General features: G+C 37.0%; 1 protein-coding gene across 2 annotated transcripts in view; it reads left to right on the top strand.

Annotated features, from left to right (window-relative positions):
* Positions 1-4859: 4859 nt before the first annotated feature.
* Positions 4860-27649, top strand: part of LOC306871885 (stromal interaction molecule 2-like) — a gene marked incomplete at its 5' end in the record, with an annotated part of 38218 nt that continues 15428 nt past the window's right edge. The window contains 2 exons of one of the 2 annotated variants that reach the window (XM_079420117.1): positions 4860-4865; positions 5032-5145. Coding sequence is in view for 1 of the 2 variants with exons in the window: in XM_079420116.1 (XP_079276242.1) it covers positions 5010-5145 (136 nt within the window). Of the gene's footprint in view, positions 4866-5009; positions 5146-27649 lie in introns of those variants that run through there. The other variant, XM_079420116.1, reaches the window with a different exon arrangement.

The raw sequence follows: 27649 nt of genomic DNA, 5'->3' as shown, positions 1-27649 counted from the left end.
ACAATTACTTGAAGAATATCATGTTATGACTTCAAAACAATATTAATATGCTGGGAGATCTGAAAACTGATGCTTTTTAACGTTAGCATCACACATATACAGCTTCATATCTATGGGTTTTCATAGATGGCAGGTTTGTTCGGTAGCTCACAGAGTACGGAGACATACTTGAAAGGTGAGGAGCTCCGGGTCGAATCCCCTGTAACTACGGTTCGACAAAATTGTTCAAATCTGTATATAAGGAAGTTCAAATAGCATGGTTGCATCAACAAATGTGTTTTTATATCAGTTTTGCATTTGTTAATACTATCGGGTAGGTTTAGGGTTGAGTTTGGTGTAGGGCATATTTCCAACACGATAGAGCATTCATTTTTAGCAACGGTCCCCGGATATTTGAATTCTGAACCACTGCAATACGTACCTGAAGCAACGTAATAAAAACACAGCAATACGTACCTATATCAATGTAATAAAAACGTGCCAGGGTTCACATATTGAACCTGTGTTTTATCCCCACTCAGTGGACATTTCTCTTTGACACTGCGGGCGAAACGTGCAGTAAGGTACATAAAAGCGGTCTTGCAGAAAAGTACCCAGAGGTACGTATTTTTATGAGACCAGGTTGAATGTTACAGACCTGATTTCAATTAACTAAATTAGTTGCTAGACGTTCCACCAGCTGAATCTTTTAAAAATTTCTTGCCTTTTCAGCCCTTTGTTGACCCCGTGCCAACTTTTTTGAGACCTGTAGCAGGCATCAAAGTTGAAATGAGTTAATTTAGTGGATAAAAGTGTAAAGTTTCTCAGTGTAAACAATTATGTTCTCTATGTTCTATTGTGAATATATATAGACAAACATAAAACAAGATATAAAGATATAACTTGTCCCTGAGTTCTTGAAGCATTAGTTCATCATGACTTTATTTATTTATTTATTGATGGAATGGTTTGTTTCTTTAAAGTGCCCCTATTATGGATTTTTGAAAATGACCTTTCATGCAGTGGGTAACACAGCTCTAAGAGAATGAAAACATCCTGCAAAGTTTTAAATCTGAAAGTGCACTGTATAGTTATTGTCTCTGAAAAGAAAGAGTCGTTTTTAAAATTAATCCCAAGCCGTTTCATGTTGACTTCAACATGAAATATTACCAAATCACTTGTTGGTCCTTTCGTGTTGGTCTGAATGAAAATACAAATTCATTCTTTGTCACTAGGTGCTGCTTTTGGAGCGGGAAGAAATTGCGGTTTTCCCGGTAACGCTGTACACCAAGCAGCACTGGGCTCATGATAGCTGCTTTTATTATGAAATGGAAATGAAATCGACCAATCACAGCAGATTAGCGTCACGCAAAGGAGGAGTTTGGGAAAATTAATTGTTGAGCGAATCCTTTGGGAGTCGTTGAGCAAGTAAGGTAAAAATAAATGCATATTATAAGACAATGAAGTGTTTTTTGATCTTGCATGCATGTGAACCTGTTGTTGGGGACTCCCAAAACCAAATATAAACCTTTCATTACCCATAATAAGGGCACTTTAAAATGGTAATAATATGATATACTGTAACAAGGTTATCATTCCAATGAGTATTTTCTTTAAAACAACTAAAATATAAAACAATATACCAAAAGAGAAATAAGAAATATAAAATGTTATTGTTAACATATGTCATAAAAATTTGAAGTTGGAAACAGTGGTATTGACAATTTCTTAACTTATGAAAAAATGCATAAGCAGAACATTGTTAAATTCATTCTTACACATTTTTTGAAGACACATATGGTACCTGTTTAGGGTAATGACCCTTATTTTGTGAAGGCTGTAGGCCTAGTGCATTCAGCCCCATGAATTTCTGCATCATTCATGACCCTACAAGTTGACCCCAGCTTATAGCAGACTCCAGCAGGTCTCTGACATCTGCTCCGTACGTCTATATGCCTGCCCCTCTCATTCCCTCTGTGCCTCAGATCAAATTATGCCACTCGTCCGTTTTCTGCCCTGCTTTTCGCTCCCCATTGCCTCACACTGGTCTCTCAGTACATTTGCCACCTGTTTACACAGCTTCCCACGCCCTGTCCCGTTATTACTGGACTTTCAGTCACCATGGGAGCAGCGCACCCCTAGCGGTCCCTCGCTGTACCATAGCATTGCTACTTGCTGAAACATTTCTTTTAGACAGGCACTATCACATTTCCAATGCCTCTCTCTTGGGCACCTTTATATATTTAGACCTCTGTAATAACTGCCCTCCTGTCCTGCTGATACAGTTGAAACCTTTATGCAGGAAGTTAAGGGAGCTTGCTTTGAGAGAATTATGCCTACGCATTTATTACGAATAATAATTGCTCTCTAATATAACATAAATTTCATTAACATAAACATTTAAATCAAATAATATAATATTAATACATTAATACGTAATAATAGCGTTTTACTTTTTGCATGCACAATGTGTGATATTCACGTGCTATTGGAAATATCGTAAATACGAGCTTCCTAGTCGGAAATTGGACATGAACGGCCTTAGAGAGGCCTTATGTGGCCAATTTCTGACTAAGAAACTCGTTTTTATGATAATTCCGCTAGCACGTGAATGCAGCATTAATACTCATAAAGCTTTTGTTAGTGTTTAGCTGATTCTTATTAGTTCAAAAAGTATCAATGGTTTTGCTCTTTATACAGACACCTATTAGCCTGGATGCATTAGCCTAAGTGAGTGTAGCCTACTTATTGGTGCCTTCATATCAAATCTCTTTATTTTGTGTTTTGTTCCTTTTTCTATGTTATTTTCTGTCTCTATTAACACACATTCATTTGATTAACATTCTTCAATTAAATCCTAACAATTTTGTGCATGGTTGGCGGTTTGTGTTTTTACTTGACTGGGTTATCGCGGTTTGTTCCATCATTCCAGCGGATACTGCTTGTTTGGACATTTAATTTTTTTTTTATTTGTACTGATTTGGTTTAGACAAGTCAATCGCACACATGCTGATCCATCACTATGGACTACTGTGTGGACTCTGGGTCTTATGGAATTTGGGGTAAGTATGTTTTTTTTTTTTTTTTTTTTTTTCTTGCTGCTTTTTGTTGAAAGACATTGATACTTTTATGCAATAAATTGATTAAGACAGTTAAAATGTTGCAAGATTTCTATTATGAATTATTATTATTTTTTTACTTTTATACTTTTTAACTTTCTATTCATCGAATCCTGAGGGGAAAAAACAATGCAACTTTTTCAAGATTGATAATAAATGTTTCTTGAGCACCAAATCATATTTCTGACAGATCACGTGACACTGAAAACTTGAGTAATGGCTGCTGAAAACAAAACCATCAGATGAATTATATTTTTAACAAATATTCAAGTCTTGTAAAAATGGTAATAATAATAATTTACAATATTACTGTCAAACTTTATCAAATAAATACAGCCTTAGTGAGCATTAGACAACAAAACATTTAAAAAAATCTTACTGACCCCCCAAACTTTTGAATGGTAGTGTATAATGTTTGCTTTGCTTGTTTATTTACATGTATTTTATTTAAAGTGAAAAGTGAGTGTATTAGTTAATGGCCAATTGCATGCTGGCCATGTGATGTCATCAGTTCATGATGTCAACCTGCTCCATGTGAAATAAAACAGCATTTTAAGGAAGGCTCATACGTCTTGAGTCTTATCCCATGCTATATGTACATCATTTTAATCAGAAAGCACTAACTAACTAAATAAAATTAACTCCTTCCCTTTTAATACTAAATCGTATGCACAAAAAAAAAACAGTATCGTATTCCAGATGAACATTATCCCACAAAACATGAGAACAGCCATTATCTGCCTGCCTGCTTTGAACCGCGGTCTGGCTTTTCAAAGCTCACGTCTCTCTCTCGCTGTCAGCCAATCGGATTCTGCCATGTTGGGACCGTTCAACCAATCGCAGCCCACAGCGAGGAGGAAAACTTGGATGATTCTCTGGGTGTAAATTGTTGTGTCGCGATGGGAAAAATAAAAGTGGGAAGTGATGAACAATAGAGCTGGCTGTTTCCGGGAGGCGCCAGCATTCCCGAGCAACTTTCGCGCTCGCTCTTGTTGTGCATACCGATAGTCCGCCAAACACACACAGCCCATCCAGCTCACACCAGCAGCTGCTTTTGTGTCATATGAGAGTTTTAGGCGAGATCTCCGAAGAGGGAGAATCAAACTGCCGGCGTCCTGTCGTCAAATGATTTGCATACGGACTTCCGCCCCCTGAATTAGTTTCTGCATCAACTAGCAAAGGCGGTGGGCAGACCTGAGCCCTCAAGTCAGGCGCAGTCATGCGGACTTGACATTTAAACTCGGCTAATATTTGGACATGAACGGCACACGCGTGTATTTCGGATGGTCCCGATGGATTTGGATTAAACGGCGCACTGGGATCTGACACTTTCATTCTCTGAGGCTTCTACTATGCTGGATTTTTGCCGGCTCTTGTGGATGTAGCGTGACTATTTGCTGTTACTTCCAGTGTAGAGCTGGAATATTGCATTGGACTCGCTGGGGTGTTTTGTAGCAGGAAAATGCGTGTGTCCGTCTCCTCTCAAACAGGGGGATTCCTCGTCAGTTTGCACTTGTCTGTTCGGATGCTAAAGTAGGATACAGCCAGATCCTCCAACCCAGTCGAGGATCTAATGTCTGTATGCTCTGATGTCTATTTCAATGTGTCATATTAGAAGAGTTCACCATCTCTTTTGGATGGAGTTTTCCCTCGCGATCTTCTTTTGACGTCTTGTACAGCGCGGATGCATTTTTAGATCGTTTTTTAGCTTGGATTACTTATTTTTTGGCTGCGTTTTTGCAGGTTGGATCTTCTCGGTTATTTCGGGTATTTTAACTCGCTGCTTTCTGTTGAACTACTGTTGAAATCACACGTTTCATTCTTGTGATTCGTTTTGACGATCCACTGGGTGAAAATACTGTGTGATCTCTTATTGATTGATTTATTGCTCGTTGAAAGCTTTTGCACACCATGACTTTCTTGTCCGGGGCAGCGGTTCTGTTGCTGCGTGGACTCGTCATCTCTGCGGTATTGGGCTTGGAGAGTTCATACACGAGTCATTTGTCGAACCGAGTCACTCCTGATCCAGCAGCTGTTGCTCATACAGGTAAGACCTATCCTAACTAACCGCAAATCTAATCGACCTGCGTTATTCTCTTGCTCTCTATCGAGGGGTGATTTAGTGACACGGAAGCTGTCCAGATACCGTGATAATCGACTATCAGTGCTGTTTTTGATGAGTGTTATTCAGGGAATATTAATGTGTCATTTCGCGGCCCCGTGGGTCCTGATGGTGGGCAGGTCTTTCCCAGCCTCACATCACTTCTGGATGATTCTAGAGAATCTCATGCCATACCTGTATGAGTGATTGCTTATGAAAGTGATGAAGGTCAGGACAGCATCCACATGGAATTCCTGCTGTTCCACCAATAAACGTTTGGCATGAGAGAGCAGGAGGAACCCCCTCCATACAGCTCTGTCCTCAGGCAGCACTGGTGAGGAGAAACCACCAGATGGGGTTTTCCATGGCCACTGGCTGATATAATGCCTTTGTAAATGCATTAAATGAAACTGACACTCATTTTACACCAATATTCACTGAAGAATTGAAACGTTATACACAAATGTATTAACCATGCTTTTTATGGCAAGCTATTTTGACATTTATTCCTTTAAACAATTGGTTTGTTACTAGTTGTTTTTTATAATAACTAATTAATAATCCCGTAGTTACTAGTATCTTTTAAAATTTTACTAGTAACATATCCATTATTTTAGAACTTACTATAATGGTGGCTAGTATCTATCAAGTCTATCAATAGTAGGCTACTTTTTAGTAATTAGTCACTATCCTAATAGTGACAGATAACCATTCCACTCTTAAGGCTAACAATTTTATTTTTTTAAGTTTGACTAGTAACTATTCATTAGGTACTAGCACATGAGTACTAGCGCAAGGCTTTCCATTCAAACATCATCTCTTTTTTTTTTTTGCTTATTGAAAGTGACATGTTCAGTGAGTCGTGCTAAAAGAGTGTTTGTTTTTATTCAAAACAGATGAATGTGAATCATTTTTTTTAAGTTATTTGGTATGGTTTGGAAGTGAAATGTCCGGTGAGCGGTGCTAAAATGTTAATGTTGTATTGCATTTGAAAATGAAGTACAACCTACACTAAAACCTATCCTAAACACAACCAATAGTGATGATAAGAGCAAATGTGAAATAAAAATGCATTTGCTGAAGCAACCATACAGTTTTAATTTTCTTCTATTAGCCGTTTTATCGTGCCTCATACCCAAGTGCTCTGCATCACAAGTGTAATGCTCTACCAGGTGAGCTACAGAGCAAGTTTACTACATCAAAAAAGCCATAAATATGGAGCTGATAATGTGTATTAGTTTACAAATCATTCACAAAATTCCTAAAGTGGACTAGGAAAAACTAGTCCTAGAGTTTTGAGGTTATAACAGTATTGTGCAAGGAAGTCTTAATTGATAATCTGCTCCTGAAATTGTAATTTATGAGAAAATGCGTAACAGTTGTTGGTGTTTTACTGCCACTAGTGTTAATTTCAGCTGGAAACTGCAGTGAATTCTATGTATAGGTAAGTTTTTGGAGTTCTGTAAAAAATTTAGATGGATGCATTTTCCAATGAGTCTATGCTGGTCACTGATCATCATTACACGATGAGACCTTATTACAGCCTACTTTGGGAGCTGATTACTATCAGCCTCCAAATGAGTCTCAACACAGAAACACGTTTATTATAAGGACAAGGGAAATGAGAACGCAGTGTGTTTGTTATTGTTCTCCAATTACCGATGAGTTAAGTTAAAGGGATAATTCACCCAAAAATGAAAATCAAAAATACCATGGAAGTCGATGGCTACTGTCAGCTGTTTGGTTTTCAACAATCTTCAAAATGTCTTCATTTGTGCTCAAGAAAGAACCTCATACAGGGTTGGAACAAGTGAAGGGTGAGCAAATGATGGGTGAACTACCCTTTTAACTAAAAGTTAAATATTATCAGTGAATGCGTTGTATGAGTTTTGTGGCATAAGGCTTTAAACCTAATAACTTTATACATTTGTACATATATATTTTTTTGGCAAGAATTCTTCTCATTGTCAGACTGCTAAGCAGGGAGGTGGGAGAGCAAGTATTTAGATGCTGGCATGTAGCTTCTGTGTTGGCATGCATACCTGTGAATTGTGCTGTACTCATTAATTTACTGTATATGTGCAAGCATCGGTGAATATCAAATTAAATAAAAGCTGTTAAACCTGAGGAGCAGGCCATGACACCTGCAGGGAAAGGTGTAGTCTAGCTATAGGCAGATAAAACAAAGTGAGTGACAAATTAAATGCTTGTCTTAAAATGTATTTACACGGGCCGTGTGCTTTAAAATGCTGTCTGTGTACTTTGTTGAGTTCCCACTATATCAATATGGGTGCAGTCGTCATGAAGTACAACCTATGGGGAATATTTGGATTCCGTGTGCTTCTTAGTGGAACACACAGTAGTTCAGTTATTTAATGATTTTAATAATACACTGAGAAACTGGCAGCTGTGGATGCCAGAACTTTACTGTACAAAATACAATGACGATGCTACAAGCAGTATACCATACATCTTGGCAAATATGTTTACTGTTCCTAACTGTGTATGTAAACATATTGTCAATGAACCATTATATTAGAGCTATTAAAATCAGTTTGTTGCTGTAAAATGTGCTAATAATGACACAGATGGACAATGGAATGGAAGGCCACACAATGACTTAAAGGTCATCAAAATTGCCCTTAACATTGTTAGTCACACAAAGACAAAACAACACAATGGTTGGTAACATACATGATACAATAATTCAAAACATTAACATAGAAAGCAGAACAGAATATTCTGATAACAAAAATATGAAAAAATCTGTACATAAATATAAACAAATGTGATTGTGCAGGTATGCAGGGAATGCCTCTTAATTGTGAGGCAATTACTGTGTTTAATTTCTAATATATTTGAATAAGTGTGTGGAGTTATATTTGATTGTCAGTATATATAATTTTAGTTTAAAATGCTATATGAGAATTTGAGCCATTTGTATGCATGCGCATGTGCCGTGTGGCAGTTCCTCTGGTGGTGTTGTGCTTATGTGTGTGTGTGTGTGTATGCTGGGAGTTTGACTTTGGGCTCTTTGTGAGTCAAACAGCCCCGCTGGAGTTGACCCAACTGCCCACTTCCCAACCCGACTCTGGTCATCTGCTGCTTTGCAGGATGCCACTGATAATGTGCATGTGTGTATGCAAAAAACAGGAAGAAAACTATAAAATTTCACCAAAGAAAGAATTAAAGAACTATAGTAAGCACATCAGTAAAGGGACTATGAGTAGACCTTGCTCTTGTCTGTGTGAGTGGCATGTGTTAGGCTACTTGTTCAGTTAAGGTCTCCCAACTGTAAGCACAGTAATGAAGGAATTTCCTGTAGCACAGATTGTTTTTGTGTCTTTCAGATCATTTGAATACATGTCGTCTTAGAGGCTTAGATGGATTTGTTTATCTGTTTGTGTGCCTTTTTGGTCTCTGTCCCAAATCATGAATGTCCTACACGATGAAAGGATAAACAAGTCACTTCAGGCCATGCTACAATATTTAAAATTATTTTTTTCACTTTACCATTCTAAAAAGTGTTGGTAGTCTATTGCTCATTAACTGTAAAACTTTCACCATCCTGGTTGGGATAAAGTTGTCTATTGGAATAGCATTTTGTTTTTGTCCAAACAAGGTCATTTCGATCATGTCCATCAATAATGTCTGTATTATTACTGGTCATCACTGGTAAACTTGAAAAGAGTGTTGATATGCTCTTTATAAGTGTTGTTTAATCTGGACATGGTCCCACTTTATATTAAGTGGCCTTAACTACTAGGCCTATGACTGTACTTAAATCAAAACCTAAGTACAATGTACTTATTGTGTTCACATTGTATTGCAATACACGTGCTGTTATTGAGGAAGGATACAGGTAGGGTTGAGTTTAGGTATAAGGGCTTGGTCAACTGCAATTAGAAATGTAATTTCAGAAATTAATTACATATATAATTACATGCAGGTATCTTTTAAAATATAAGTACAATGTAAAAACATGTATGTAAAATAAGTGCATTGTACCAAATTATTAATTTAAATGTAAGTACATGTATAAGGCCACTTAATATAAAGTGGGACCCTCACCCATAGGAACTCAGATAAGGAGGGAAAATAAACTGTTAGTTTATGTATTAATAAAGTATTAGTAACCAGACTTTCATTGTATGGGCAAAAAAGAAACACTGAGACATTTCTCAAAATATCTTCTTTTATGTTCCACAGCACATACAGTTTTGGGAGTAAACGATGACAGAATTTACATTTTGCGTGAACTGTCCCTTTAACCCTAATTTATTCCCAATTTGCATTTGCAGAATTTTTATATTTTGTTTTTTACCCCATTTTAGTCCTATTCAGACAGGCAATTAATCTATAAATTCACATAACTGTACGTTCTGTTTGACACGCTATGAGACTGTCCAAATTATTTTTTATCTTTTTAAAAGGCTAAATCCGATAACAAGATAGTTATCTAACAGATATTTATTAAAAGGTACTTTGCTTCATAACTTTTGATTTTTATGAGACTGAAACCAGCCCTTTCTTGTTTACCACATTTACAGTACACAGTTCCTCATAAAAGTAACATATAAATCCCACTATAGTGAGGAGGTTCTTTGAAAGCTGTCTGCAGTTTTAGGTTTGTTGCATGAGTTGGCAGTAAACATCCCCTTAGTGATATTCCTGTGAACATGGTTGTTCGCACAATTAATGCCTTTTGGGTATTTAGATTGTTTAGCTTCTCAACAAACAAACTGCCTTTTTAGAGTGACATGTTTTCCTTGAAGTATGAGTCTGGGAATTGCGGTTTTCCTTTAAAAAATATGTCCGATGACCTGCGCTTGTCTTGTTCTCTCTCTCGACCGAGATATTATCATTACATAAGTTTGAAGTAGGAAGTAAGCGTCGATGTCAAAGCTGCCTTTCACATGCAGGCTGTGTTATGCAGGCCGTTCAATTGTGGACAGACTGGTAATGCAACATTTTTGTAAATGTTCTCGTATTAGAATAGTGGGATTGACATCAACATAACAGATGATTCAGTTGAGACAACCTCAGTGTGATTAAGATGTTGAAAACAGAATTGTTGAATAACTTGGAGGACTTTACCAAAGTTATAAGCCTGCAAGGGTATTGTATGTTCCTGTCTTTACTGACTGGAGAACAGCAATTGAATGAATACATAGATGGTGCCACTGTGTATGTACTCCATGTCATATAATGTTTATCATTCACTAAATGGTGTCTTATCAGCACATAAACTGCATCTAAAGTGCACAAGAGGCGGAATAAATGCATTTACACAAATGCTGGAATAATGTTATGACACAGAGGCATCATGCTCATACAGACGTGACAGATCAGGATTTAAACACAAACCATCTTTCACAATGTCACAATAAACTAGACTGTCCAGACTAGAACCTACTTCAGCCAAGACTCGAATGGTGCATGACACCCCCTTTATGACAAAGAAAATTGATAAACAAAGGGGATAAATTAAAAAAATTATAAATTATTGTTCAGTTTTGTATTATATTACAGTATAATACGTACTGTATAATATATATACTGTAGTTAATTTTTAAAATCTTTTTGTTCAGAACTTTAACAAAAAGTTAACTTTAGTAAATCAAAGACATCATTACATCAAAATTGATAAATCATTTATATTTATAACAAATTAAGGATAATAATCTGTGTGCATTACTATCATTTTGGTCACACTTTAATTTGGGGACCAATTAAGTAATTATTAACAAGGACTTCCCTCAATAAACTCATAATTTGCTGTTTATTAATAGTAATAATGCTTATCAATATTAATAATCAAAAACATTTACATGGCCACCCCCTGCAACGACATCTCTTCTCTGATGACGTGTATATCAGTGTAAGAGTTTGTAGTTGCAGTTTGCATTTAATGTTGACATAAAAAAATATTTTTGATAGAATGCTTTTGAATGTTTATTATCTCTGTGACCACGGCAAAGTCTCTCTCTAATAGCATCAGCACTGCTGCATAAACTGTTGTTGTCCCTTTACATTTCCATTAATTTGTCCGGTAATCTCTTTATCTGGTCTGATTAAAAGGAACTCTGTGCCAGAATAGTTGTTTTCCGTATTGTCTCAAAACAAACAGAGCTATTAAGCTATTAGTTTTTCCTTATTGCTTGTTGAGCTGCTTGTTGAGCTGATACGAAACAAGGAGCATGGTCTGGCTCTGGAAGCAGCATCAGAGTAATTGTAGTACTCTACATATTTTCCCAATCCAGCGCTCTCTCCACCCTCAATACCACGACTGAGGTGCCCTTGAGCAAGGCACCGAACACCCAACTGCTCCCCGGGCGCTGCAGCATAAAATGGCTGCCCACCGCTCCGGGTGTGTGTTCACGGTGTGTGTGTGTTCACTGCTGTGTGTGTGCACGTTGGATGGGTTAAATGCAGAGCACGAATTCCGAGTATGAGTACTTGGCTGAATGTCACTTCACTAAGCACAAGCCCCTCTCTGCAGCCGATTCTAAAGATTTCATCGGAAATGTCAATCACAGTACTGAAACTTAGTATAGCATTGCTAGCACATCCTTAGTGCTTGTCACACTTGGTTCCTTCCACTCATCAGTGGATCTACAGTGGGTGGGATCTACATGATGTTTCCACCCCCATGCTTCACGGTTGGGCTGGTATTCTTGGGATTGTACTCATCCTTCTTCCTCCAAACACGGCAAGTGGAGTTTATACCAAAAAGTTATATTTTGGTCTCATCTGACCACATGACCTTCTCCCATGCCTGGTCTTTGGCAAACTTCAGACAGGCCTGGACATGTGCTGGCTTGAGCAGGGGGACCTTGCGTGCTCTGCAGGATTTTAATCCATGACGGTGTAGTGTGTTACTATTGGTAACCGTTGAGACTGTGGTCCCAGCTCTCTTCAGGTCATTGACCAGGTCCTCCCGTGTAGTTCTAGGCTGATCCCTCACCTTTCTCAGGATCATTGATACTCCACGAGGCAAGATCTTGCATGGAGCCCCAGTCCGAGGGAAATTGACAGTCATCTTGAATTTCTCCCATTTTCTAATAATTGCGCCAACAGTTATTGCCTTCTCACCAAGCTGTTTGCCTATTGTCCTGTAGCCCATCCCAGCCTTGTGCAGGTCTACAATTTTGTCCCTAGTGCCCTTAGACAGCTCTTTGGTCTTGCCCATGGTGGAGAGGTTGGAGTCTGATTGATTGTGTGTGAACAAGTGTCTTTTATACAGGTAACAAGTTCAAATAGGTGCAATTAATACAGGTAATAAGTGGAGGATAGGAGGGCTTCTTAAAGACAAACTAACAGGTCTGTGAGAGCCAGAATTCTTGCTGGTTGGTAGGTGATCAAATACTTATTTCATGCAATAAAATGGAAGTTAATTATTTAAAAATCATACAATGTGATTTTCTGGATTTGTTTTTTTATATATTGTCTCTCACAGTTGAGGTGTACCTACGATTAAAATTACAGATCTATCCATTCTTTGTAAGTGGGAAAACTTGAAAAATCGGCAGTGTATCAAATACTCATTTGCCCCACTGTATTTCTAATTTTTCTGAAGTCTTGACAGGTGACTGCGTGATTGACTTGACCAGTAAAATAGGCTGTGGGACAGGGTTTGATTAACTGCTTTGAGGAGTGAAAGAACACACATTGAACAGAATGTCGAGACTCCAGGGCGCAGAAAAGCCTTAAAAGGATAGTTCTCGCAAAAATGTTAGTTCTGTCATCATTTTCTCACCATAATGTCATTCCAAACCCGTATGATGTTCTTCTGAAGATATTTTGAATGTTGGGGTCCAAACAACATTGGACCCCACTATCATTATTTGGACAAAAAAAAGCAGTGTGCTTAATTGTATTAAATGTGCACTTTTAGTGTGGTTCAAATCTTAAAAGTATATTTTTACTGTATTTGCAGATAAAACATAATAGATGAAATATAAGGCCACTTTATTGTACTTAAAGAGAGGACACTTTGATGACGGTTTCTTAACACTTAAATATTCTTTAAAAAAGTGTAGTTTGCAATAATGTCAATAGTACATTTTAAATCATTGTTTCAGTAATCTTTGGTCATAAAGTTAATTTTTAAACGTTCCATAAGTGCAAATATATTTAAATACGTTAAATTGAAAATATTTAGTTTGACATAGCATCAATGCTTGTCAGTGCATTCAAGAGTAAACCATATTTCAAAGAAGTAATTATGACATTATATATTAAGTTGTACTTAAGTCCTACTCAAGTGTGTTTAATTGTAAATAGCATGCAATTAAGTGTCTAAAAACATTACATTCACATTCTGAAGCATAATATTATCAAAAGACAACTGATCCCAGTCTAAACTTGGATGCTAGAACTAGACGTCATAATCTACACCGTCTATCTGATCTGATCATCATGCTTTCCGATTAGATCTAATGGAATACAGTCACACGTGTCTGCCCAGATGGAACGCTAGATGCCATCAATTCCTTTGGTTACTCAGTCACAGTTTGGGAATATCCTGCATGTCTGCTTCCTGTCGTCACCACAGGATTATGACCTAGACACTATTTTCACTTGGGGTAATTAATTGAACCCCTCAGGGTTTATATTAATACACACACAGACACAAACACAAGCTTCTGTTATATTATAGAGCTCCAGCCCAAATATCTCACAATGGTTTAATTGAAATTAAGGTAGTTGGTCCCACTTTACATTAGGTGTACTTACATAAAAAAATAGATATATACACAATTATATACATGTAGAATATCAGAGACTGAATCAGACAAATTTAACATGCATCAATCAGAACATTGAAACCTGAGGAGCTGGAATTCAGAGAGGCCCCAAGAAACAGGACGCCGTAAATCAGATTCCTAGCTCCAACTAGTCTGAAGCAAGCAAACTAACCAGCAAGCCTCTTTCACAAAACCGCTTACAACCTTGAGACAAAAGAACACTTATTGATAATTACAATTCAGGAAGACTGTCAAATTTGTTGCAAATAATCAAGACTGATGGTCAAAGAGATGGCCATCACGTGTTCCACAATTGAATTCACGAGCTTCCTTAGACTGACTTCTCCCCCACATAGAAGACAGACCAAACCAAAATTCCTTTGTCTAAAGAACATGCCTTCGTTCTCCATAGAACTATACAAAGACTTTCTTTTTCATATGCACATAAAATCATCCTAAAAGGACATTTCTATGCAGAACCCCATATTATGTTTGTAACCCACATATTAGACTATCATGTTTTAATCAAATATTATGTATGTCTTTTTAATCATTATTGAATAGCTGAAGGATTCATATGCGTGTTTGGTATGTATGAGTTTGAAAAATCACGCTTTAAATGTTTCCAGATGGGACGGTCTGAAAGCCGAGTTTAAAAACTCAGGACACCATCAAACTCTCTCTTCTTAAAAATCCTCTTCTTCTTAAAAATGCTCTTTTACAACCTCTTGGTCCTCTCCCTTCTCCTCTTCTTCTCTTTTGCCACCGTGTTTTGACGCTGCTCTTTGAGCGTGCTCTGGCCCACGTGCCAGCTGCTACCACAATGAGAAGAAAACCAACCTAGTCTCGTTACATCCTTTTATTCTTTTACTTTCGTTTCTTTTCTTTCCATGGAGTTTCGTGTTCTAATGTAAGTTTGCTGTAAAGTTCAGCTCCGACTGCACCTGCTTCAAACTTTGACCAGACCAACTCCGCATCCTCAGCCAACGCCCAAGACCTCACTTCAAAGGCTATTGAACTCTCAACCAATCAGACACTTCGGGGAACCCCCTGTCTGCAACAACGACGACGACACAAAGGAAACCCCTTTACACAGGCAAAGCAAGCAAGTAACACCTCCAGGTTCTAACTGAATCAGGTGCAGTTAATATACATTTTAGCCTCATTGAGAAACTGAAAGCGAGGGTTAAATAAGTGATTGATGGTTGTTCAGGTCTAGGCTATTTAACATATTGCTGTAAACTTGGGATTTCACATTTTCATTCTCTTAAACTCATCCTTTCCTCACTTTCTCTCTTTCTGCAACGTGTGCATGCTTGTGTTCATGTGTTAGATTAGTTTATTTCTTAGGTTTATATAAATAAAATCTTATTTATATTGAAAAGAGAAGTATCTTGTGTTTTGTGCTCACAAGTTAATGTCTTAAACTGCCGATCTTGTTACTGTGCTATTTAATCGTGTTTTCACTATATTTGGATTTTAATATCCAGTACAGAGTTTGTTATACGGTTCGTTCAGTGAATCGCCGTAACACTGATTCTGTTCAAATCTCTATAAAATCATAAATGATTCCCTTTGAGCTAAATTAAACTATTTCTTTAAATTACATATATTACGTTTTTTTTTAATTATGTTACATACAATATACAAAATTTTGTTCAGATTGTATTGCAAAACACTTTTGCTGCCATTAAGGTGCGATACGGGTAAGGTTAGAGGTTGTATGGGTAAGTTTAAGCGTGGGTTAAGGTGTAATGGATGGGTCAAAAGTGTAATTATAAATGTAATTATACAAATTAATTACTGATGAAAATATGCAGGTATTTAAAAAAAATATATAAATACAATTTAAAACGTGTATGTACACAATAAGTGCGTTGTACCAAATGATTAATTTAAATGTAAGTAAATAGTAATTAAGGCCACCTGATATAAAGTGGTACCAGGTAGTTTGTGTGCAACCAAGAATATGTTTATATACTGCTTTATACAGTTAATATTAAAAATGTGTGTGGTTAGCCATGCAAAACACACCACAGTGGTACTAGGCTGTTGTGGATTGGCTTTGTGGTAAGAGTTTTTTTAGTGCATTGCTATGCATTTATTGGGTTTATCTGGGTGTTTATGTGGTTACTCTACACTCTTAAAAATAAAGGTTCTTCATGTTTCTGTGAAGAGCCTCTCGATGGAACCTTTCCATTCCACAAAATGTTCTTTATGGAAAAAGTTTCCTCAGATTATTAAAAACTTAAAAATGGTCCTTTTAAGAATTGTTCACTGAAAGGTTCTTTGAGAACTCAAAAAAAATATTCTTTCTATGGCATTACTGAGAAAACCCACTTTTGAATCCTGCCTTTAGCAATCTCCAGATGACTGTCTGTAGGATCCTCGTGAATAAAGCACTCATGTGTCTCATTTGTCTCTGATGGGTCTCCAGACTCTGTTTTGCTTGTCTAAGACCAGAAAGGCCTCTTCTGTGAATAAAAAAATGGCAAGGGTAATGTTTTAATTGAACTGAAACAATTCTCCGAAGTCCTGCATCTTCCAACTGGTATCTCAGTTCATGCAGGAAATTGTGCCCTATGGAAATGTAGGTCACTTTATTGAGCTGGACTGTGCAGCTTGTTTTGTGCCATTCTTTCTTGAAAAACTGAAGGAGGTCTTTGTTATCTGGTGCATGTGGCTGTGTTGTGAGGTTTACTTGTCATTTCTAGTATGGTCTTTACATACTAGCTGCTTTCACAAGGTGATGCATGCATTTCACTTTACGTGCTTCTGGACTCCATATAAATGGACTCCAGTGAAAATAGCCATTTTGTTAAGGAAGACTTAGATTAGAGAATCGATAAAAGTGCAAATAAAATCCTCATATACAAAGACATGGACAGGTGGTGAGACAAATTAAGAAAAATAAACATCCTCCTTGTTTATTTCTGTTTATTTGGCTCGCCACCTGGCCATGTCTTTATGCAAGGATTTTGTTTGCGCTTCTCATTGATTTTCTCGTGTCTCAGTCAGTTTCTACACAGTATAATGCAGACAGACACAATGTACAAACTTATGCCCTCCATGCATTACACTTGATTTCGTCATCAGATCACTGTTTTTATCACTCTACATAACTGTTTTTGGTATCATAAAGTTTTTGCGGTTTGCACATTACACAACGGATTGGTGACTGGGGGTCACACATTAACTAATGTTAAGCTAAATGTCACTCTTTCTATATATAGGACTTCAATCAGATCATATCTTGTGACTATTCACACAATGTGATCGTCATTTACTTGAACGTGCTACGATTAGCTTAAGATTTTTGGACTTTTGTCTGTGATATCTAGAAAATTGTCGGCAATTGGGCCTAAAATCGTTTAGTGAATACTTGCCATTAATGTAAAGGAATGGATAAGACGTGACGTGTGGCCAAGTATGGTGTCCCAAACTTGGAATTTGTGCTCTCCATTTCAGCCATTCAAATTCACACACACACAGCAGTGAGTAGTGAACAAACACACGCACACACACACACATACACCGTGAACACACACCTGGAGCAGTGGGCAACCATTTTTGCTGCAGCACCTGGGGAGCAGTTGGGGGCTCAGTGCCTTGCATAAGGGTCTCACCTCAGTCGTGGTAATGAGGGTGGAAGAGAAGAAGAAGAATGTGAATGACTTCCTGTGAGAAATTTAAAATTTAATTTAATTTTAGAAATTTAAAAGTTGATAACCTGTTGGTTCATGTATGTGAATTGGAATTGAGTTGGTCACATGGAAAGTTAAACTGGATTTTGTTTAAAAAAAAATGTTTTTTAACTTTTATTCAGCAAGGATGCATTAAATTGATCAAAAGTGTAAATACATTTATAATAAGATTTGTTTGAAATAAATACTGTTCTTTTGAATTTACTGTTTATCAGAAAATCTTGAAAAAATGTCTCATGGCTTCTACTAAAATATTAAGCAGCACAAATATTTCTTGAGCACTGATTTTAGCATATTAGAATGATTTCTGAAGTATGATGGGACATTACATTTTAAAATAAATCACGTAAATGCAGCATTGGTGAGCATGAGATTTCTTTCAAAAGAAAAAAAAAATATCTGGTATGGTATCTGGTAATAACAGTTTTTTTTTTAAATAATTATTTTTGGCATCTTTGCCTTTATTATGATAGGACGGGATCAGGAACGGTCCACAAACTGGGACTCGAACTCAGGACACCTAAAGCATATCGGTGCTGACAATAACTGTTATATGTACGGCAATTCATAACGAAAAACATAAATAAAATAATTTAAAAAAACAATAAATAATACCTATTAAAATCTAGACTGGACTAGTAGTTATATATTTTTTGAATATCCTTTTATTTGAATTCTACTTAAATTCTACTTAAAATGTTCATTATGATTTTGCATACTGTTTGCTAACTCAATTCAAATTCTTGAATAGATTTGCAGTTTCAGTGGAGTTCTCAGTTCATTTCTGAATGGCTCATATCCTGGATGATTTGTGATTGTAATATATATAGAATGATATAACACAGGTATCACATCAGGGAGCCTCACATGCCAAACACAGCTGTGACATCTGTTGGCGTGATGCTAAAAAGGGAATGAGATGGAGGTGCTAAGACCCACTACAGAGCAGAATAATGCCACCCATTAGTCCAGCTGTGGTCCCTAGATTACATGCCCTTGATCTGCCACACTCTCACATTCACACAGAATGCACACAGTCCACAAATGCATATGGGGATCCTTGAGAGATTTTCTTGACTAAAGGGCCAGTGAAGTGGCTCAGTGTAATTTCTCCTGCTTTCCTCTCCTAAAGGTCATGTTACATTAGTCACTGTTCATTCTTTTCCTTGTTTATAGCTGTGTCAGTATGTCTCAAATGTCCACTGTCCACGGTATCATTTAAAAAAAAACAAAAAAAGTTATGCAAGTTATGAAATCAGATCTGTTTGTAAAAACATCTGTATCGGGTTTATCTACATCCATTGCTTTAGTAATGATGTAAGCGTCAGGCATCAACACGATGCCAAGAGTCTGGACAGTAGCAGTCTGTATGGAAAACTGGCTGCTGTTCATGTTGATAGCTTGCCATGGCGTTAAAGGAATAGTTCACAAAAAAAAAAAAATGCTGAAAATTTACTCACTCTTATTCCATCTACTATGTAGATGAATTTGTTGAACAGATTTGGAAAAATGTAGCATTATATCATTTGCTCGCTAAAAAGATCTTCTGCAGTGAATGGGTGCCGTCAGAATGAGAGTTCAAACATCGGATGAAAATCACAGTAGTCCACAAACAATCGACATGACTCCAGTCACAAACAAATCCATTGTTAAGACATATTTGCTTTCTCCAGTGAAAAACTAAACTCGTCTGAATCAGGAGACAAAATATGCTGGTTAGGTATGTTTTGAAGCATGACAGCAGGTCATGAGCTGGTTTAAGCTGCTTATGTGCTGGTCCTAAGCAACTAACTCCTGCTCAGGACCAGCTCAAACCAGCTGCCATGCTTCAAAAAATACCTATTCAGCATATGCTGTTGGTTTTTAAAACAGGGTTGGACTTACATGTAGGTTTAAAGTTAAAATGCCTTCATAAAGGGTTCGTTTCTTACAAACATGCAGCTTTTAATTTTATAAGACATTCTGACAGCACCCATTTAATGGATCCATTGGTGAGCAAGCAATGCCAAATTTCTCCAAATCCGTTCCGATGAAGAATCAAACTCATCTACATCTTGGATGGCCTGGGAATGAGTAAATTTTCATTTTTGGGAGAACTAATCCTTTAAATTCTCAAAGACACATGAGAGAACATACAGACAGAGAAATTTTACACATTCATGCTTATGCTTTTATGTCCAAAACCACTGACTTGTTTACTCACTCACTTACGTATTTATTTATGTATTTATGCTGTTCTAACTACATAAAACTAAACCGATTTAAGCCTTATGCTGTTGACCACACAAACACTCCAGAGTAGAGGCAGATACATGTATTATGAAAGCTTGAAGTCGTGCTGTTCATGGGTGAGGAGATGAAGGGAAATGTCGGATGAAAGGAATAGCAGCAGCCTCTCATTTCAGGGACTTTCCCTCTTCTTCAGGGTCAGAGAGAGTGAGAGAGAGTCTGTTGCTCTGCAGGTCTTACATCTCAGCTTTACGACACAGCTTTTATTCTTCATAGAACACACCCTGTCTAAAGACTCTGTCAACAGAAAAACAACCAACTCAAAAACCATTGAAAGCAGTAGTGAAAAATAAATGTCACATTGGCACACTCAAGTTTTTTTTTTATCTCTAACTAACTTCAATGAGTGTCTCTAAACACTTCGTCTACAATAGGCAATATGACAGAGATCACTTTTTCTGTTAACAGACACAGTATTCCTCAAAATGCTTTTACACCTACAGGAGTGGCACTAATGTAATATCAGGAACCATGTAACCATATAACGAACCATGTTTTTCTCCCATCACAGCTTCACAGCAAGTATCAATACTATACAATGTATATATATAGTAAATACAATACAGATTTTTACTATTTATTTACTTTTAATTTCTTTTTCTGTTTCTCTTATTTTTTTGACATTTATTAAAAATTCGAATAAATTCGGTTCTTTTGTAGCTTTACCATTTTAGCTACATTATATTAATCAGCAAATCCAGAAAAAATCATGTTGTCCATGAGAATATTAAGCAGCACAATTGTTTTCAACATTAATAAGATGTAGATGTAATAATAAAGTTTCTTGAGTACCGAATCAACATATTAGACTGATGTCTGAAGGATCATGTGACACTGAGAACTGGAGTAATGGCTGCTGAAAATTCAACTAAGTTTGCCATCACAGGAATAAATTACTAATTAAAAACCCCAAACATTTGAACGGTAGTGTGTATACTCATATGTGACGCTGGAGCACAAAACCAGTTTTAAGTAGCACGGGTATATTTGTAGCAATAGCCAAAAATACATTGTATGGGTCAAAATTATCGATTTTTCTTTTGTGCCAAATTAATGTAAATATCAGGTTCCATGAAGATATTAGATCAGAGCCGATCCTCCCTATACGCAGAATTCTCAAGCTGCATAGGACCCCCGAAACACCAGGGGGCCCTCTTGCTCTCAGAGATGTTTTCATTTTAGTTTCGTTTTTGAATTTGGCCAGCAGTTATGAAAACATGAATGATCATTATTTTAATGCAGTGCGCTGTCACCCTTTCTACGTAAAAATCAGTCAAGTCATGTAATGTGAATGTCGTACAGTCTCTTGTTAGAGACAAAAAAAACAACAATATTTTTATAACTAAAAGAAAAATGCTTATGATAAGTAATATGCATTGCTAAGAACTTCATTTGGACAGCTTTAATGGCGATTTTCTCAATATTTCGATTTTTTTGCACCCTCAGATTCCAGATTTTCAAATAGTTGTATCTCTGCCAAATATTTCCTTACATCAATGGAAAGCTTATTTATTCAGCTTTCAGATAATGTATAAACCTCAATTTCGAAAAATGGACCCTTAAGACTGGTTTTGTTGTCCAGGGTCACATATATTATATTTTTATACAGCTGTAATTTTGAAGCAGTGCTCAGTGAGAAATAGTAAATCAAGTCACCTTTTTTTTTGGAGAATTTACTTTGCATTGTGGGTAAAGTGGGCTGAAGTGCTAGATGAGTCAGCGTATGCTTTGAGGTTAGTGGTAATCCAGCTCTGCAGGGCCCCCAAAAACAGGTGTGTTCTCAAGGGCCGCTTATCCGGCTTCACAAACTGCTAGAGTTACACATTCTGTAGCTGTGTTGTTATGTGCTGCGCTTCCGCTTTAACTCTGTTCGGCTAATTGATTGTGGATAGACTGAAGGCCTAATTATTCCAGTAGCACCTCGAATGTGGTCAAAGGTTAAATCCATCGTACTCTAATATCAGCTCTGTGGACAGTGAGCGAGGTGTTTGCTGTCATAACATGCTGCAATACTGTACGTGCTATAGTGGAGTTTTATCAGTTAATTTGATCGACTGCAAATACTCTTGCGTCCATATAAGATGTTTGTCGTTCAGTTTTTCCCATGTAGACAATACACTGCCACATTCTCACTGAAATATAATCAGATGCTTAAAATGCTGTTACACCATCTTTACCGTCTCAATCTCATCAAAGTTGTCAAGGGATATTTGCCATCAGACCGCTGATGAAGTCATTGGATGAGCGGCAAAACTTCTTCAACAACTGGAAAATAAAGCCCAGATGCTCTTGGGGAAAATTTGTTCAGAAATTCCTGGATGTATGCCTTTTGTAAAGCTGAAATGGAAATTTGAAAAAGAAGTAAAACTGTGGAGATTTTTACAGGTCTGGTTGTGCCAGTGTGATAGAACTGTAACACACTGCTCTAGTAGGCCTACTATTGTTGATCATATTTGATGTCTTTCCCTGCTTCACTGCTAAAGTCATGTTTGTGGTGGTGGCATTCTAGAGAACCTGTAGGAGAGGTCACAGGAAGTGGTTCCAAACAAACAGGAACTCACAGTTCTTAAACAGGAAGTTGAGAGGGTTGCCTACTTACAGTATTCATGATGACGCCGTTTCAAGAAGTCAGATAAATAATGAACTGTTTGACAAGAGCAGTCTCTCTCATATTTACTGGAGAAATATAGTGCCAATGTTGACGGAAATGCAAATATCACAATAACCAAATACTTTCATTGAAGACAAATGTCAACCAGGCATGTGTTTTTATATTTAGACTACTGTTCACAGTGTGTATATTTTGGCAGTGATCTACAGTAGGCCTATTGCTTGTTTGCCTTATTTCATTTCAGTATGAGACCACCAGACACTCTATATTCACTGTTCTCACTCTAAAGGTTCCCTCTAATATATGCAAACACAAGTAACACCTAAACGGTTCACACATTGTAACACACGTTTTAGACGATTAGTTGTTGTGCCACTCAGTGCAATATTTAAAATATTCATAGGACTAAATCCTACAACCACTGATCTTGCATTGTTTCTTTCTTTCTTTAAAAAAATAATATTGTTGTCACAGATTGTGCTTCAGACTTTAAAATTCTCCTCTTTGTATATAAATCCCTACAAAACCTTGCTCCTGTCTACCTCTCTGAACGTCTTCATCTCTACACGCCGTCTAGAAGCCTACGATCCTGTGACCCAGGCTTAAGCGTAGAGGGGAGCGTGCATTTGCGGTGGCAGGGCCTCGACTTTGGAATACCCTGCCTTTAGAGATTAGAATGGCCCCTTCTTTGTCTGTTTTTAAGTCCTTGCTAAAAACCTATTTGTTTTCCTTAGTGTATTGTCTACTATGGTATTTTTTAAACGGGTTGTATTACATATTGTCTGGTCTGTTTTCTGTGTATGTGGTATAATCTTGCTGTTCTGTAAAGCACTTTGGTCAGCCTGGTGGCTGTTGTAAATGTTGAACTTGAAATTTTAAATGTCGCTGCATTAACTTTATGTAGCTAGCTGTATATGAAAAATCATCAGTTAGAATAGGTTGGAAATTCAACTTGGAATTGAATAAACAACCAGTAATGTTTTGCATCATATGTTGTAATTTTTCATTGATTTCCAGCTGTTATTGTAAATTAAAAACCTTCTACATTTTTCTTGTAAAGGAAACATGACATTTAATGACAAATATAAATATTTCTAAAAGCATTGCTGAAAATAAAAACAAAATGACAGAAGGTGTCATAGTTGGGTAAACTTCTATAGCGGTGAACAGGAGATTGCATCAGATATATTTTCTGCATTCCCATTTGCTCGAATAGATAATTAAAAGCTCCACAGTTGTGTTTTCATGACTTTCAAAAAGAGGCATAAACAGAGAGACATTGATAGTGCCAGTCAGAAGACAGGACAATGTGCAATTTACTATCATTCCCACAGCTGCTGTTTTATTTATATATGTATGTGTATACATATATATATATATATACGATTACAATGATGACCATCATCACAGTCTGTAAAAAAAGGGTCCATTGAGAGTTGCCTGGCCTTAGTCGACTTGCTGTGACCCCTTTGACTTTTTGACTGTCAGTTAGGCAGTGTGTCAGCGTCAGCAAGACTTCTGCATTTGTCATTAGGCCATGGAGGTAAAAAGGTGGACCCACCCCCCCCAAACCGACTGATCCTATCAGAGAAGTTTCCTCAGACAGCAGGGACCTCGCTGGACGTCCTGTCTTTATGTTAAAGTCACAGCATGTGTGACTATTATCTCTACACTTCATCTGCAAACACAAACGGATGATGTGTGGTTCTTCTCCCTCTCGTGACTGCACACTCTTCTTCTCTTTGTGCAAACACTGCAAAGTGTTGCTTATACAATCATAGATAAGTATCTGCTCTAATTAAGACTCTGTCTCCCTCTGCATTGGTGACTCATGTCTTGAGTTTCAGCTTCAATCCGCACATTCCTACTGTAATGGCACACTAGCTCTGTCTCCTTTTCTGGAAGTCTTAATTTGTGGATTGTGAGCTTTGTCAGATTTTTTTTTAAAAATGAGTATTTTAAAACACACTTATGCAATATCATAAGCAGAGGATTATAGGTGCCCTGTCCATGGAGGAATAATATGCCTTTTTATGGAGCTTCAGAAAGACAGAAGCAAAAGGGGGTTGGTGAGGGTCGTTTTCACCCCCACATATACAGAATTTTTCCTTTTTGTTTTTACACTATTGTTATGATTTGGTCATCTGGCTAATCTGAAACAGGAAGCTTGGAAATTCAGAAAAACATAACAGGAAATTTAGTTTTTTGTTGTGTAGATTCAGTTTTGATGGAATAACATGCATTTTGTGCATTATCTATGCATAAACTACATCAGGGTTTTACAAACTAGGGTTTGCAAACCCTTGAGCGTATGTGAAGGAACTGCAGGGGGTTCTTGAGTTGATGATTGATTAATTACATAAATGGAAAAATAATAAATATGAATAAATATGTCATGTGATTATTAACCAACATTAGAGAACTGGGAACACACACATGTGTTGTTACGAATTTTAAAGGAGTCATTGGATGCAAAATTCACTTTACAAGTTGTTTGAACATAAATGTGTGTTTGGAAGTGTGTGTACACATCCACCTGATAATGATAAATATCCACCCAGTGTTTTTTTTTTTTAAATCCCATTTCAAATCAGGCTGTTCTGAGAACAAATCAGATTGTTCTGCACAGGCCGCTCCCACGATAGTTGATTGACAAGGCCATCTTACCTTAGCCCCGCCCTGAGTGAGCTGAGAGCTGTCCGCTATTGTGTCGACTCTGGTGCAGGGGAAGACAAGAACGTCTCCGATTAAGCGATTGAGGTGTTTTGTTGTTGGATGTAATAATGAACGTAGAAGTCGTCATTTACTCCCGACATCTGAGCCGCTGAAGATGCAGAGGATTAACGTTATTTTGCTTTGAAGTGAATGCGCCGATCCCGATCTGCCTAAATGCGTCTATGTTCGCGCAAATCATTCGTGATCCAGCTTCATCTACAGAAGAAGTGAATATAAGGGTTTTTTATGAATCTTTACAAATCACCTTTCCTAATAATGTACTAGTTAGCCAGTTTCATGGCTGAAGTAAACAGTACTGCTTGTCACCTCCACGGAAGAGAGGGGTGGGGTCAGCAGAGCTCATTAGCATTTAAAGCAACATGGACTTGAATGGCTTGCTAAAAACAGAGCTGATTTTGACAGGTAGAAAAATGTGTTTTTTTACAAATTTTAACCAAAGTATGTTATAGACTTTTCAATAAGACCCTAAAGAAGCATATCAACTTGGGCATCCGATGACCCCTTTAAACAAATATTAACATCAAATTTGGGGGTAAAGTATATTTTAGATCAATGTGGTTTGACTGACAAAAAAAGTTTGGGAATCCCTGAAATATTCCATCAGGATAAGAATATGTGTTTATATTACTCCCGAATTCATAAATCCATGGGTCATTTTTTAAGGCTTTTGAAATTTTCTCTCACAGCATTATTGCCTCAAAGGCATGATGCATGGACTTGTATTCATTTTTTGTTTCATTATTTTTATTATTATTTGTATCTTGTGAGGTTAATGTGATGATTTACTTTTACAGTAAATTTAAAGTAATAAAGCTGAAAAAACAGCACAGTTGTTTTAGTTGAAAATTTATACCTTATTACGCAAATCTTACCCGTTGACATGTTGAGATACTGGTAGCATGACTAAGCAAGGGAGATCCAAAACTAATAGAGGTCCCTGATCCAGAACTGGTACTGGTATTCCCGTCCCATGACTGCATCTCGGGGCAAAGTCTACTGGTAAAGACGCATTTCTCTCAAAGTCTCTCTCTTTCTTTGAGGTAATGTTTGTCTTTCACTATATATCATGTTGCTGCATTTCATTGCATTTCTCATTTGATTGGACTTCTCATCTTACCTCTCTAGAGAGGCCCAGTCTAGGAGACTCACAGTAGCCCAACAGCTCCTCTTGGAACACACATTCATAAACTATTGGCAGCTCATATCTCTCTTTTGTTTTTCTCTGTTTTCTCTCCTGCGATGAATGAACACTCCTGTCTGAGCGAGATATCCTTTACACGCCTCTTCTCTCTTGCAATTCTGTAATTACCAGTTAGATTAAAGGAGAAAAGGTATTATTTAGTGGGTGAATAAGGTACAAATATTACCTTTGACGGTGATTTACCAATAAAGGTACAATTTATATGCATTTTTTTTTTCTGAGTATTTCAGCACACTTATTTTTTATTTATTTTATTTATGTATTTCATAGTTTGAATACATAATGTAGTATTCTATTAAAATACAGTGCAAAATTATACAATTATAAATACAGTATACTGAAAAAAAGATTTTTCTTTTGTTTATGTATGTATAGACATTGGTCACTCTTGGATGGGCATTTATATAACCTTTTTTGTGACTTTTCAGATAGAACTGCAACTGATTTCCTTCACCATTAAAAATATCCTGGCAAATAATTGATCAGACAGGATGTGTGGCTTGTCATTAGCATAGCTTGAGTTAAAAGTGGCTTTTGAAGATTGTTTGAGAGTTTCTTTTCTCTTTATATCACGGAAAGAAAGTTTTAGCAAGTTGCGGTTCATCTTTTATCTGTAACTCGTGCCTTCATTTAAGGACTTTGTATGTGTGTGTGTGTGTGTGTGTGTGTGTGTCCTTACTGTTCTTTGTCATTTAGATAAACCACTTCCTGACAACTGGAAACAAAAATCTATTTATAACTTTGCGTGTCCTAATTTTACACTCACTCATTTTGTTCTCCAGAACTATTTTTGCTTCTTGGTTATGTTTATTCTCCCCCTCACCGTGTCACTTCCTGCCACATGCTGTATGTGCTTGGGGAGCTTTGTAGTAAGTTTACTAATGTCACCTGAATGAAAAGTGACCTGCACAGCATCAGCAGTCTTTTTGTTTTCTTTGCTAAACTGAATATGCTGTTAAAAGTTTTCTGTTTTTATTCCTTTTAATGATACATACAGTGGACTACTAGTGGAAATGCTTCTATTTAGATTCTTTTTTTTTTATACAATTTGTCAGTGCATATAATCAGCATACCAATTTTGCTGAAAAGTTAACACAAATTTCTAGATGTCTTTAATGACAGATGCATTAACTTTTGGGCGAAACCTGATGGTCATGAT

Source organism: Barbus barbus (assembly GCF_936440315.1).
Source record: "Barbus barbus genome assembly, chromosome: 1".
NCBI classification, from domain to species: domain Eukaryota; kingdom Metazoa; phylum Chordata; class Actinopteri; order Cypriniformes; family Cyprinidae; genus Barbus; species Barbus barbus.
Note: the sequence above shows the minus strand (reverse complement) of the source record. Positions and strands in the feature narration are given on the sequence as shown.